Here is a 14556-nt window from a genome sequence, read left to right on the forward strand (position 1 = left end):
TTAATTTGATTATCTTGAAAAGAACATAAGATCATCAATTAGAGCTAGAAGTACACTTAGAGACTATCTAATACAATCATTTTGTTTTGAGTGGGAATCCGACCCTGTCAAAGAGTTCTTAAAGAAACAAAGAGATACAAGCTCTGAGTTTAAGTATTGAATATAAATATTCCCTCCTCAACCCCTTCAGTGAAAGAAAGGACAGGGAGAAGAAAGGACTGATTATTTCATTCAAACCCAGAAGTCAGAGTAGGGAGAAGAGAGTCCTTATGAATGGGTAAATAGCAACAACAAAGAATTATTAAACTTTCATTATGTTCTAAGGATTGTCATAAATGCCAGGGATACAAATATAAAGGTGAAGCTAACTCCTGACCTTAAGGAGTTTTTATTATAACAGGGGAAAACAACATACATTGAAGAGTGGTGGCTAAAAAAGCTTATTTTGTGGTGAAAAGTTATAGGGATGGTGAACAGATACCTGAAGAGTAAATGGGCGCATCCTTTACAGTAGCAGAGACAGTATTGATAAGATTTTGGCTCCAGAACTAGAAAGCAGGAAGGAAATTGTGGGAGGAGGGTATACATGTAGCCATAAGACAGCTGGCAAAAACAATGGCATGGAAGGAAAAGGAAGTATGGCTGAAGCCAGTTTAAACAAAATGGTCCATGTGAGGCATGCACCAATTAGGGCAGTGACAGGGCAGTGACCCTAGGGCAGAAGTTTAAACATTGAAAGAGTTATGTCCTCTAGGACAAGTTCTCTGGCCAGCAAGGCAGCTGGAGAGAGAATGGCAAATAAAAGGAAGCATGATTGACATGTTTAAATGTAGTGAGTCTTATGAGGTGCTCAACAGTAAGGACAAAAGGGAGCCTATAAAGCAGTCTTAACCAGACTGACAAGGAATAGAAGCAAGTGTATACACAAATATCTTTGTGCATATATGCAAGTATACATACACATGTGCATATGTGTATCTATATATACACACATGTGTGCATATACACATATGCATGTACACACACATATACAGTAGAATAAGAAGATTAAAATAAGCAATGTCCTAGGGAAGGGAAGGATGATTAAACTTGGAGAATAGGACTGGGAGGAGATTGTCTCAAGAAAAAGAAGTGATAGCTACTAATTATTGTGTGTGTGTGTGTGTGTGTGTGTGTGTGTGTGTGTAGCATAGCAAGACTTATAAGGAAATGTCCATAGTAATGAATCACTCGATGAACCTACATTTGTATAGCAATTGGTGAAAGGACTCCATTTTACAAGAACTTCTGGGCAAACTAGAAAGCAATCTGGTGCGAAATGCATGAAGATCAGAATCTCATAACATATACCACAATAAATTCCAAAAGATAGGCTATTTTTATATAAAGAGCTGTATCATAAAAGTTAAAACAATATAGGTTATCATTTTCACAACCATAAATAAGGAAAAATTTGTAACACAACATCAAAATCTATTTCTCTGTATCCTTAGCTAGCTATGGTGGCTGATGATCCTGCTTTAGTGATGCTAGAGTCCACTAGGATGGCATCAGAAGCTATTATAAAAAGAATAAATTTAATTTGATTGAACTTAGGAAAGGAAAGGATAGTGTTCTAATCCTGACTCACTACCTACAAGATCTGCTAGAAGTGTCTTCTTTTGAGGAAAATGAGAAAACTATATCTAAGCTTCAAATCAAACTCTACGACTGTGATAAAGATGTAGATCAATAAAAAGAAAGCAAAGAGTGAGGTAGGTCCGTTTGCCTTCTTCACTATCCCGTTTTGGTGATGTGTCTTTTTGCATCCATCTGTCAATTGGGACCTAGGATGATGACTGCTTTTCCAGACACAGTGAGAGCTTGCTGTTAGCTCTGTCTCCTCGTATTAGCATGACAAAGAGGTTTCATTGCATCATGTGATTTAATTGTTGAAATAACATATTATAAAATTGATATATTGAAATACATTAGCAGTTCCCCCCCCCCAAAGGTCCTTGGGATCCTCAGAATCATTAATCTGAGATTTGCAAATGCTTTTCCAAACTTCTTGTTTTCCAATATTTTATTTTGCCTATATACTTTATATTGGTCCCCTCACCTTTAAACAGAACATTACTTTCTTCTTCCCCAGCCCTCATCAACAAGCTTTGAAGATACAAATTCCTGATTGCTTATAGTAAACACTGAGAATATATCAGGTACAAGTTTCTTTCCCATTTTAGCATTTATAGATTATAGTGCTACCCTTTAATGCAAAAGAAAAGATGTCTTAGAAGAGGTGACCTTTGAGGTTGTCAAAATGGAATAAATTGTGTGTAGAATTTACCTATGAATCTCTTGATACCTATGATAAAGCGCAAGGAGGTGTTTGTGTTGTGTGTGTGTGTGTGTGTGTGTGTGTGTGTGTGTTTGGGGAGAATGGGATACTGAACCTATGAATTCATCAGTATAGGGAACTATTAGTTAGTAAACTCTTTCCTCCAGATTTATATCTGTTTTGTGATTTATAATCTTAAAGATCTGCCTGGGACACTGAAAGATTGAAAGACTCACTCAGAATCAAGTAAGTGTGTGTGTCAGAGGTGGGGCTTGAACCTAACCTTTTAAGTAGTTAGAATACATTAAATTTCTCATTTAAGTTGTTTCTTAATTCTCATTAGGCCTCTCCTACACCCCACAAAAATTAAAACAAAACAAAACAGCAAATAGGCGAACTAGTGTTAATTCTCATGGCTAGTTACCTCTTTTTCTATATTAGTCTGAACTGGAAAATTGAGAATGTGTGTATATGTGTGTGGTTGTTAAAGATGAACGTCATCCAAGACATATTACCAGAAAGTAGGTAAGTCAGTCACATATCAAAAGCCTATATATTGAACTGGTGTCCAGTATATTGACATCTCTCTGGAAGATTTGAGGGAAAATGTTGAGGAGAATCACAAAGAATTGGAAAGAAAGGACAGTTGGCAATACACTCCGATAAAGCCAATGCCCATAGGAAGGAGCACATGAATCCTTTTAAGTATTCAAGGATTTGTTTTTACTCTTTTTTGAACCTGACTTCACACATGCAAATTTATTGGAATTGACCATGATGGGGATGAGTAGAAGTTTATAGAATTGACAGTCATCCTTTTCTCACATATGATATATAGTACTAACTGTATTTACATACAATGCAAGATCTCTGGGAAAATGGCTAAGCTTGCTCATATATATATATATATATATATATATATATATATGTGTGTGTGTGTGTGTGTGTGTGTGTGTGTATATATGTATGTATGTGTATATATATGTATGTATGTGTATATATATATAGGTATGTATGTGTATATACATATGTATGTATATATACTTATATACATACTATATATCTATGTGTATATTTTGCAGATATAAATAATTGATAGAGGTGATCCTCTGATTAACTGCCATAGTTAAGATTGAAAAACAGATTAGTAGGGGCTAGACAAGGTTGAACTTGATTTATGTTACATTAATTATATTTTATTTTATATTATATTATGCTGTATCATAGCTTGGGACTGGCATAGGTAACTGCAAGATGAGGAAACTTTCTTTCCCTATAGAAGTTGACAACTTCTCCACAACTTATATACTTAAAGAGTGACCTAGGGAGCTGAGACGGTAAGTGACTTGCCCAGGGTCACCCAATTAGTATTTGTCTATGTGAAACTTACACTTAGGTCTTCCTAACTATTTATTATTATCCTATCAGTTTATTATTGACTAAGTCATGTCTGTTATGATGTGATTATGTTATATCATATTATGCTCTACACATGCATATATACATTCTTACGCAAAGTAGATATTTACAGATATATGTATGTGTGTGTCTATACATATATTGTACATGTTCATTATGTATGCATATTATATAATATATATAAACATAAATTATCTGTTTTCCTATACAGCTTTTACTAAAAGTCTTAGTGCTTAGGTTTAAGTTATGAAAAACTGTACTAAGACCTTTGTATGTACACACATATATACAATGGACACACATGTATGCATGGCTGTATACATAAACATCAACACATGCACACACGCATTTATATGGATGTCTATACATACATGCATATACATATGTGTGTAAATATGTGTACACATGCTTATATATACATGCATACATATACATGTATATCTATGCCTACGTGAAATAACACTTTGAAAGCAATCATTGGATCCTAGATCGTTGATATTGAATGATAGCAATAAGGTACAATTTGCTTCTCTCTGCAAGGACAACTAAGAAAACTCTGAAGAGTTCATGAGAGTCCATGTGGTGATCTCTGAGTTTCGGAATAGAGACTAGAGTCAAGACATCCTGAGCCCCAATTCTGCTTCAGTCACTCACTAGCTGTGTGGCCCTGGACAAGTTGTTTTGTCTCTTTCAGCCTCAATTTTCTTATCTGCAAAACAGAGCTAATAATAGCATCTTCTCCAGAGTGTTGTCATGAGGATCAAATGAAATACAGGCTCTGCAAACCTTCCAGCATTATACACGTATGAGCTAATTTGGCTTACAAGTACAATGTGATCCTTGCCTCATCACTCTCCTTTAATCCATACATCCAATCTGTCAAGTCTTATTGTTTCTGTCTTCACAAAACTTTAGCATCCAACGCCTCCTCTCCACTCACATTGCTGTCACCATTCAGGCCTTCCTCACCTTTCATCTGGACTATTCAATAGTCTTGTCATTGTATCCCTTGACTCTAGCGTCTTTCCATTCCAATCAGTCTTCCAATCAGCTACCCAAGCGCTTTTCCTAAAGTGTAGGTGTGCCCGTGTTACCCCCACGTAATAAACTCCAGTCCTTTGTCTACATCTGACGCTCTTCACAAGCTGGTTCCTTCTTATATTTGACTTCTTCCATGCACTTTGCAATCCAGTGACTATTTCCCTGCCTGCTGTTTATTGACTGTGACACTCACTCTCTCATCTTTTTGTCTTTGTAATGGCTATTTCCCTTGCATGAAATATTTTTCTTTACTTCTATCTCTTAGAATTCTTGGCTTCCTTTAAGATGCAGCTCAAAACTCACATTTTTCAGGAGGCTTTTCCCAGTTCCCCCCAAATGTTAGTGTCTTTCTCTCTGAGGATACATTCTCTCTATTTGGTAAATATCTTGTACATACTTGGTTATTTATATATCAGTGCCTATTATTTTGCCTTTCTTTGTGTCCCTGGTGCTTAGCACAGGGCCTGACTCATGAAAATATGAAACACCTAATAACTACACCTAATAAATGCTTTTCGAATGACCGAGTTTCCATGTGTTTAAATCAGATATTTACACTTTTGGCTCTCATGCCATTGCTGAGAACGAGCTTTCTCCTATTTTCACACAGACATACCTAGTATGGCCAGCACCATGCTGTCTTTGAGTACTTCCATAGAACCTGAGCACACAAAGTAGATGGCCTGCAAGGCATCGCCCTGCCGCAGGAGATACTCCCCGGGAGCACAGAAGGAGGTTTTGATGTGGAGAGACAGCGACCTGAGGCAGCCCCGGCTGGCGCACTCAAAGAGGGACAGCTGCAGAATCTCCTTGTTCAAGTGCATGGTGATGTCTGAGCGCAACTCATCAGGAAAATCTTTTAAAAGCTGTTGAAAAAAGACACATAGGAGGAGACCAAGCTGCTGGGAGGGCAGCTTGGTGGGTACTGTCACTTATTAGTTATATGTTTATGGGTAAATTAGAATCAATCTAAGTCTCATTTTGCTGAGGTTATGTAGTACTTATGTCTATTATATGGCCTGAATGAATATTCTTTGAGTATCTGTTACTATTATTATTATTATTATTATTCTCCTCTCACTTAAAAACAACTAAAGAAAGAACTAATTATTTGTTGCCAAGATAGATAAAAGGGAGTAGACCAGATTCCAGGCTTTCACCACAGACTGAAAATGGAGTGTGTCTCTGTTCTTTGCCTTGAACTCTGGTCCCTGTGTACCTCATCGAGGGATCCTCTCACATGGACAAAAGAACATTCATTATTGTCTAGTCTTTGGAAGTTGCCTGGAAGATTAGAAACAGCTAGGCGGTGAAATGGAGAGAGTATTAGAGTTGGAGTAATGAAGATAGGAATTCAAATCCTGTCTCATATACTCACTAGTTCTGTTACTCTGGACAAGTCATTTAACCTCCCTCAGTCTCAGTTTCCTCATCTGTAAAATAGGATTAATGGTAGCACCTAAATTATATCACTATTGTGAGGATATATATATATATATATATATATATATAAGATAACACACATAAACACCTTTGCAAAACTTTAAGCATATCTTGAATGTTAGCTATTATTGCAGAGTTTTAAGTTGACCTGTGAGGCACTTCTGGAAGAGTTGGCCTTTGGAGCTGCGCAGGAGGAATTTGTTGTCTTCAGAATGCTATAACAATGGGTTGACTAGGTTAATTCAAACAATTGAGTACTGAAAAATCTAAGTCCAACTGGCTATTGAATTAGATTGTTTGGTCAATTTAGGCCAACGGCCAAGTCAGACATAGGGCTTTGATACAATCTAAATAGGAACTGATGGCAGTGTAAGGAGATATAATGGGCTTTATCTGCTTCTGAAGGATTCTAAAATAAACACTGCCTTCATATTTGTGCCCTTTTCCTTCTGAATCCTGTATTGTTGTGGGAGTTGATCTTTATCTTTAGTGCCCTCCAGTTTGAAAAACAAATGGGAAATATGGCTTGTGTCTAAAAGGGTAAATGGATGGAAGGTGCTTGTTACCTCATTGGAATCAATCCCATTATTGACCGACCAAGTTGTTTGGAAATATTCCAGCATCCTCTGCTTTAGCTGCTGCGGCAGGTGATGGACACGGATGAAGTCCTTCAGATCCTTTGTCCTTGTGTGGTAGAGAGACCATCTGGAGTACATTCGCTGTATGATTGCAGTTACGTTCCCAAAGACCAAAGCATGCATCAGTGCTGGGGGGGGAAGCAAAGGTACACATAACAAGATGCTTATCTGTTAGCCTTGTTATGCTGTCATCTTTGGGGCCTGTGTTGTGTGGGTATACCATACAAGTGAGGCCATTTAAGAACAGAGACCTCTATAGGTTTCATAAGAAAGCAGCGTGATGTCACAGAAAGACCATCCAAGTTGGGGACAGGGGACCTTGGTTTGTGTCTTGACTCTGCCACTTATTAGCTGCCTGACTGTGGGTACCTTAATAGCCACTTTCATCCCCAGTTTCCTTTATCTGTGAAAGGGAATTAATAAGATGTCTTGCACTGTCTACCAATAGGATTATGAGAAAAGCAATTTATTAACATCAGAGGGCTATGTAGATGGACTGTGCTATTTATCTTCATTAGCCCTTTCTCAGATATGATCTAGGACACATGAGCCTTACATGAGGCAGCTAAGTGGTACAATGAATAAAGCACTGGACTTTGAGTCTGGAAGAACTAAGTTCAAATCTGTCCTCAGATATTTACTAGCTTTGTGACCCTGGGCAAGTCATTTAACCACATTATGCTTCAACTGGCCTACCTGCAAAATGGGAATAATAACTGCATTTATCTCTCACAGGGCTGTTATGAGAATAAAATGATGCTATACTTGTAAAGCTTTTCACAAACCTTTAAGTACTTTATAAATACTCAGTATAGTTACACTTAACCCTTTTTATTATGAGTAATGCTATAGTGAAAGTCTGGGTACTCAGAAAGTTGATAACAGTGGAAATGAACATGGTTTCAGATGAATAAGTCATATTAAATCTCAATAATCTATTATGAACAACATTATTGTGAAGATACAGGTACCAAGCATCTAGATAACTGTTGAAACAAAATCCAGAAAACAGAGAGTATTGTTTTATAACCTTTTATTATACAAATGGCAATGAGGCTCTGAAATAGAACAGGAAAAGTCCTCTGAAATGATCAAACTCAAGCCCCTCTTTACATAGATGAAGTAACTTGCCCAACATCTCATCAAAGGTGGAATCTGAACTCAGGCCCTCAGACTCAATAGCCAGTGCTCCCCAAAGTACTACAATTCTTCCCTGCTTCCTGATCAGATGGATAAATCTTTACTGATATACACAGGGCTATCATAGACATTCATCTGATTGATTTGAACCATACTCTACTATAGCTACCACAATGGTAAGGAATAGCCCACAGGGGGAAAAAAGTGTCATATTAAACACTTTCAAATTCACTGGTGGTTGCTGAAATCTGTGTGCCTAAAAATGAAACAAATCAATAAAACTTTAAAAAGTTTCCATACTGCATAATTATAAGCCCAACAATTTTCCTTAAATTTCTGTAGTCTTTGTATAAAATTCTGGCTTCACTCACGTACAAATTCTTATGCTCCAAAATGTTGTCTGAGAACTGAAGAACTTCATTTGTCAGTGGAGTAATAAACGATTCTGTTACAAGTCGATGAAATTAAATCCCAGTTACCAGATCCCTTAATATCCTCATAAGCTAAATGTTTGGAAGCACTGCCATCTTTAAAAATATGTAATAGTCCTTTCATGGAGATTAAACTGACTGCTGAGAACAATCCGATTCGATTATTTTAACTTTGCTTTCCTTAATTATGTGGATGATTTTTAACTCTGCTTGCTTAATTATAATGTGCATAAAGCACTTAAAATAAGAGAGGTAATATGTTCAGATCATTTAGCGTCATAATTGTACATTATCAATAAAATGAATTACTGGATTCATTGTAGCATTCGTGAAGGGTGTTGGGAAAGGACTATTCTTTATTTGAATCACCATAATTTCACTGTCTCATTTCCAACACAGGGAAAGAACTGGGATTTAGCCAGTAATTTTTTTTAATCCACTGGCTTCCATAGTTTCTTATTTTCTAAAGCTATTGTGGTCTCTTAGTCCCAGGTTGTAAGTTTTATATCAGAAGAAAAAATAGAATATAACTGTCATCCTGAATCACTCAAACTACATTTCAAAGTTTGGCTTGAGAATGTCTAACTCCTGGTCAGTTGGGAAGGCCTCTATTTCCCCTCTATTTATTCCCAAAGGGGCATTCTACCTGCTTTAAAATGGCATCCTAAGAAGTGTACCTTGGCTTCCAGATAAGTTTTCAAATTATTGCCTTATAATTTATTATCAGACTATAACTTCTCAACCACTTGAGAAGATGAACAGATCACAAAGACAGATAGGTGGTTCTGCGCATTTCATAGCATCATGGCTTCAGAGATGGAAGGGACCTCAGAAGTCATCTATTCCAACTCCTTAATTTTATAGATGACCTACCAAAGTTAAGTGACTTATCCAAGATCATATGAGTAACATATAGCAGACCTGGAATTCCGACCCAGTGCTATTTTTATTGACCATGGAAGGTTTCTTCTTTCAGGGGCTAAGTGAATAGGGGGCTAGACTTGGAGGCAAGAAGAATTGGATTAAAATCTTACCTACCATTTCTACTAACTAGCTCACTCTAAAATACTCCCTTAACCTCTCTGAGCCTCCTGTAAAAAAAAGATAATAATACCTGTAGGTTCTTCCTCATAGGGTTGTTGTGAGGTTCAAGTGAAATAATAGAATTAAGAATTTAGGGTGAGAAGAGATTTTTGAGGTCATCTAGTCCAGAGGTTCTTAACCTGGGGTTTGGGAAAGTAAAAAAAAAAAGTTCTGATAACTATTTCAATATACTTAGTTACCCTGTGATCTTATAGATTTTACTTTATGCAATAAAAATTTTTCTGTAAAGGGGTCCATGAGTTTCAGTGTATTGTCAAAAGGGCCTATGATACAGAAAAAGTAAAGAACTTCTGATTTAATTTAATTCCCTTATTTTATAGGAAAAATGAGGCTCAGAAAAGATTTGCATTATGTCACATAGGTAGTAAGTATCTGAGTCAGGATTTGAACCTAGATCTCATGACTCCAAATCTAGTACTTTTCCAATCATATAGCACTATAGTGCTTTTCCAGGTAGAGAACTTCACAACCTTGAAAGTGCCAATTTTTTTTCAGTCATGTCTGAATCTTTGGGACCCCACTTGGGGTTTACTTGGCAAAGGTTCTGAATGGTTTGCCTGGCAAAGATTCTGAAGTGGTTTGCCAGTTCCTTCTCTAGCTCATTTTATAGATGAGGAAACTGAGGCAAACAGGATTAAATGACTTGCCCAGGATTATACAGCTCGTAAGTATGTAAATATTTGAATTCAGGTCTTCCTGACTCTAGGCATAGTTCTCTGTCCTCTGAGCCACCTAGCTGCCCTATAAATGCTAGTTATTATTATTATTACTGGTATTATCCTGCAATGCCATTCTCCTGTGAGGCAAAATTATTCCTATTTTCTGTTTTCAGGAAATCCAGGTCCTTGCTGCTTCTGTCTTGGGGCTGTCCTTTCCTTTCAGCCTCCACTTTCATAGCCTAAAGCCATTTTGCCAGGGAGGACAGGAACAAAACGTCCTGGAACCATCCTTACCTCCCTCCCTAGCTATGCTGGGCCATGAGCCACAGAAAGGGAGGACTTTGTGTTTAAGTTGTAACACTTGGGTATGTGGGTTACAGAATCTATATCAGCTTGGGGAAAATAGAACTATAGGAATGTTCTAACAGTTGTTCAGTCATTTCAGTGGTGTCTGACTCTTTGTGACCCCATTTGGGGTTTTCTTGGCAAAGATAATGGCAAAGTTTACAGATGAGGAAACTGAGGCACACAGGGCTAAGTGACTTGCTCAGAGTCTCACAGCTAGTAAGTGGCTGAGGCTGGATTTGAACCCAGGTCCACCTGATTACAGGCCCAATGCTCTAGCCACTCCACCACCTAGATGCCCTCCTAACTAGTTAACAAGCATTTATTAAGTGCTTGCTATGCATCAGGGATGGTGCAAGGGGAATAGGATAGAAAGACAACACTGAAAGTGCCCCTGTCCTCAGGCAGTTTATATTCTGTTGAAGTAGGTAACACGTCCATATGTGTAAGTATGCAGGAAATAAATTTATAATAAACACACGGTAAATGACCAGGGGACAAAGAGCACCAGCATTTGGAGGGGTTGGCTGAGTCAGGAAAGGCTTTATGTAGAAGTTGATGCTTGAAGTGAGCCTTGAAGGGAAGCAGGAATGTTCATTCTACCTTTGTTTGTCAAGGACAAAATAAGAGCTATGCACACTGGTTTATGCCACAGTGACTAAATAATCTAGTTTTTATTTTACTTTGCAGTTTCTGAACATAGATCCAGACAGAAATGTAGAGGTGATCCAGTCCAACATTCCACCGGGCACGCCCAAGAACATAGAAGCAGGACTGAAACCCAGGTCCATTAATGCCTGGTTCAATGCTATTTCTTTTACACAACAATAAATGCATCCCACATTTTCCCATGTTTTAGGAATCTTCATTGGTCATTTGCCATATGGAAACAATGATTTCCTAAACCATACTAGGTTAGCCTGAAGGTTATAATACTGTTTCCATTTTATCAGGAAAATTAAGCTAAACACAATTTTAATGAGGTAGATGATGATTAAATAACATTTAATTCAATTCAACAAACATTTAATATGTCTTTGCTATATGCCAGGCACTGTGCTAAGAGGTGGGAATATAAAGACAAAGAACAGTCCCTGTTCTCAACGAGCTTATATTTTACTGATGGCATACAACCACATGGATAGATAAGTAAACACAAAATAATCAAAGGGAAAGAGAGTCACACACAGAGGGAGCTAGAGAGAGCTAGGTAGGTAGATAGGTAGATGGATAGATAGGTAAAAAGATGAGAGAGAGAGAGAGAGCAGTCAGGGAAACTGAGAAGGCTTCCTACTATAATTATCAGGTTATTTAATCATCACTTAATTCAGATATACATTTTTATCATGCAGAAAAATTTTCCAAATGATATCATAGCTTGAAAGAATTAACATTGTTTCTCAAACTACTGTGCTTGCAGAGAATGGTTTATGCACTAGGAAAATATGAGTCATTGACTGCACAGAATAAGAAAATCAATGGAGAGCAGACCAGCATACCTGACAGATATTGCAAATTCTAATTTAGTAGGCTTAAGTCCTGAGAACCTGAGCATTTCTCAAACTTTCTATCAGAAAGTGAAGAAATATGTACAAAGTACTTAAAGGCTATAGGTCGTATTTACTCTTGAAGTGGCTATCCTTTTAGCATTGGTTTCATGATTTCAAAAAACAGTTATTAGCTAAAGTGACTGTTCCATGCATGAAGTCTACAAAGCAGAAGCAGAATTATTTATGAATTTGGAATCAGAGGACCTGGGTTCAAATCCCAGCTCTGCTACTGTGATCTTGAGCAAGTCACTTGATTTTTCTGGGCCTCAGTTTCCTTCTCTAAGACATGAAAGATTGTAAGATTTCTTCCTACTCTAAATGCTTTAGCTAAGCCTTGGCTTCTTTGCAATCCCTTAAGCTGTTGTTACTTTTTTTTTCTAAGAAAGGAGAGTAACCTAACACCACTGCACCCCATTTCACTACTTCAGTATCGTCCCGTAGGGCACAACCCAATTTCTATTCTAGAAATTTTTTATCTTCATGAAGTCAGCCTTCCCTGACCATGCCAGTTCCAGTGGTCTCTTCCTTTTCTGAATATCTGATTCACTTAACACTTATACAATACCTGGTATTGAAACTATTGTTTATTTGTAAATGTTTTATGTCCCCATCTAACTCATAAATGCTTTCCAAGAATAGTAGCTGCGTTTTTCTCCCCCACTCAGTTTAGCAATAGAACTTTACTCAGAGTAGGTGCTTAACAAATATTGGTCAATTCTTGAAATTTCACAACCGATCACCTTCATACAAGACCTTCCTAGGTCTTTCCTTAGGCAATGATTAAAAAACATATAAATGCTAATTATAAAGGGGAAGTGGAATCAAAGATGTTACCAAAGAAATGTCTCTTTGAAAAAGAAAATGAGCCAGGAATATGGCAAGAATAAGAGACAATGGTAGAAAGCCATTTCTATGGTGGTCCCCAACCTTTTGCACATTGGGTGGACTCCCTGTGGGAAACTTAGAGGAGAGGATGGGCTAAAGCCTAATAGGATGATAAGCATGAATTACTTATAGTCTGCACCATTGGAGGATATCTCACGTGAAGGAGATCATAAGATCATAGATACTTTGGAATATTAGAGCATTTAGACTATCACCCGTAAGGAAATCATAATGCAGTATAGATTGAACAAATGATCCCTAAGACCCTTAAAAACTCTAGAAAAGTTTATATAGCTAGTTTCAAGTTAGTATAAAAATGAATCTCTGAAGTGATCGCATTGTTCCAATATTTCCATTGGACTGGACTAATTACCGCATTTTATATATTACAACTTCAAATGGTGTGAATTCAAATACATGTAATTACGTCACAGGATTTGTTATTCTCACTAACAGGGACCTAGCTGTACTTTCTGGCCATCCAACTCTTTCAAATATAACTGAGCTAAAAGGCTATTACCTATTCGAACGACACGTTCAAGACTTCTACAAGCTATGAGACTGACAATGTAAGGTAGGAAGATTTGTTTCCTATTATTTAATTATGGAAGTTCTCATACCTTATTTTTTCTTTTTATGTTCCTCTCTAGCTGACCCATTGCAGTCTTTTACTCTTGCACATTATAGATTAATAAGACTTTGCAGCATTGACTTGATTGCAAGAATGAAAGATAATTGGAGATACAGAAAACTTCAAATTTAGACCCAGAATTCCCATTACTCATAACCACAACAGTTATATTTGGGAAGCTGTGGCTGCACCTGTATACAGAAAATGAACCAGTTGCTAATTGTTTCCTAATAGGCTATTATAGATAAAGTTTTCATCCAGATGGAATTCCCTGACCTCATTAGTGGGTATTAGCATAAATACCATGTAATAAAAAAAAAGAAAAAAGATCACTAGAAAAAGATGAATTTTCATCATTGAAAATAATTCCAACCAATGTTTGTTGTTTCTTGTGTTGCAGTTCACAACACAAAGGATAAAAGAAGAATGGTTTGGAGAGGAGCTCATTTCTGCTATCTGGGAAAAAGGAAAACTGTCTACTTACCGCCAATTAGCATTGTGCAGATGGAAAAGATCTTTTCTGCATCTGTGTTGGCGGAGACATTCCCAAACCCAACACTGGTGAGGCTGCTGAGGGTGAAATACAGGGCTGCAATGTAGGCACTTCGGATAGATGGGCCTCCTAAGGTGTTATTGCCACCATAGTATGGAGATTCCAGACGTTTTCCCAGCTCATGAAGCCAACCTACAGGGGAAAGAAGGGAGAAAATTTAAAATGGGGAAATGAATACCCTGTTGGTCAGGCTAATATCATTATTTACTTATTTTGTAGGTTTCTTGAAATATCAGCATGGTATAATGGCTAAAATAACAACAACATTAATAGCAATAACAATAATAATAAAAATGATGATGATGAAGAAAATAAAACTATTAACAACAATAATGATTATTATTTAGATATTACTTTTAGGTTTTGAGGCATTTTACATTTACATCATTTGATCCTC

General features: G+C 37.1%; 1 protein-coding gene across 1 annotated transcript in view; it reads right to left on the reverse strand.

Moving 5' to 3' along the window:
- KCNH8 (potassium voltage-gated channel subfamily H member 8) overlaps positions 1 to 14556 on the reverse strand; it is a 388604-nt gene that overhangs the window by 83889 nt on the left and 290159 nt on the right. The window contains exons 8-10 of the mRNA XM_020987205.2: positions 14091 to 14291; positions 6790 to 6989; positions 5397 to 5646 (exon numbers count right to left, since the gene is read on the reverse strand). Coding sequence (XP_020842864.1) covers positions 5397 to 5646; positions 6790 to 6989; positions 14091 to 14291 — 651 coding nt within the window. The remainder of the gene's footprint in view (positions 1 to 5396; positions 5647 to 6789; positions 6990 to 14090; positions 14292 to 14556) is intronic.

This window comes from Phascolarctos cinereus, unplaced genomic scaffold (assembly GCF_003287225.1).
Source record: "Phascolarctos cinereus isolate Bilbo 61053 unplaced genomic scaffold, phaCin_HiC Scaffold_1;HRSCAF=81, whole genome shotgun sequence".
Lineage (NCBI taxonomy): Eukaryota > Metazoa > Chordata > Mammalia > Diprotodontia > Phascolarctidae > Phascolarctos > Phascolarctos cinereus.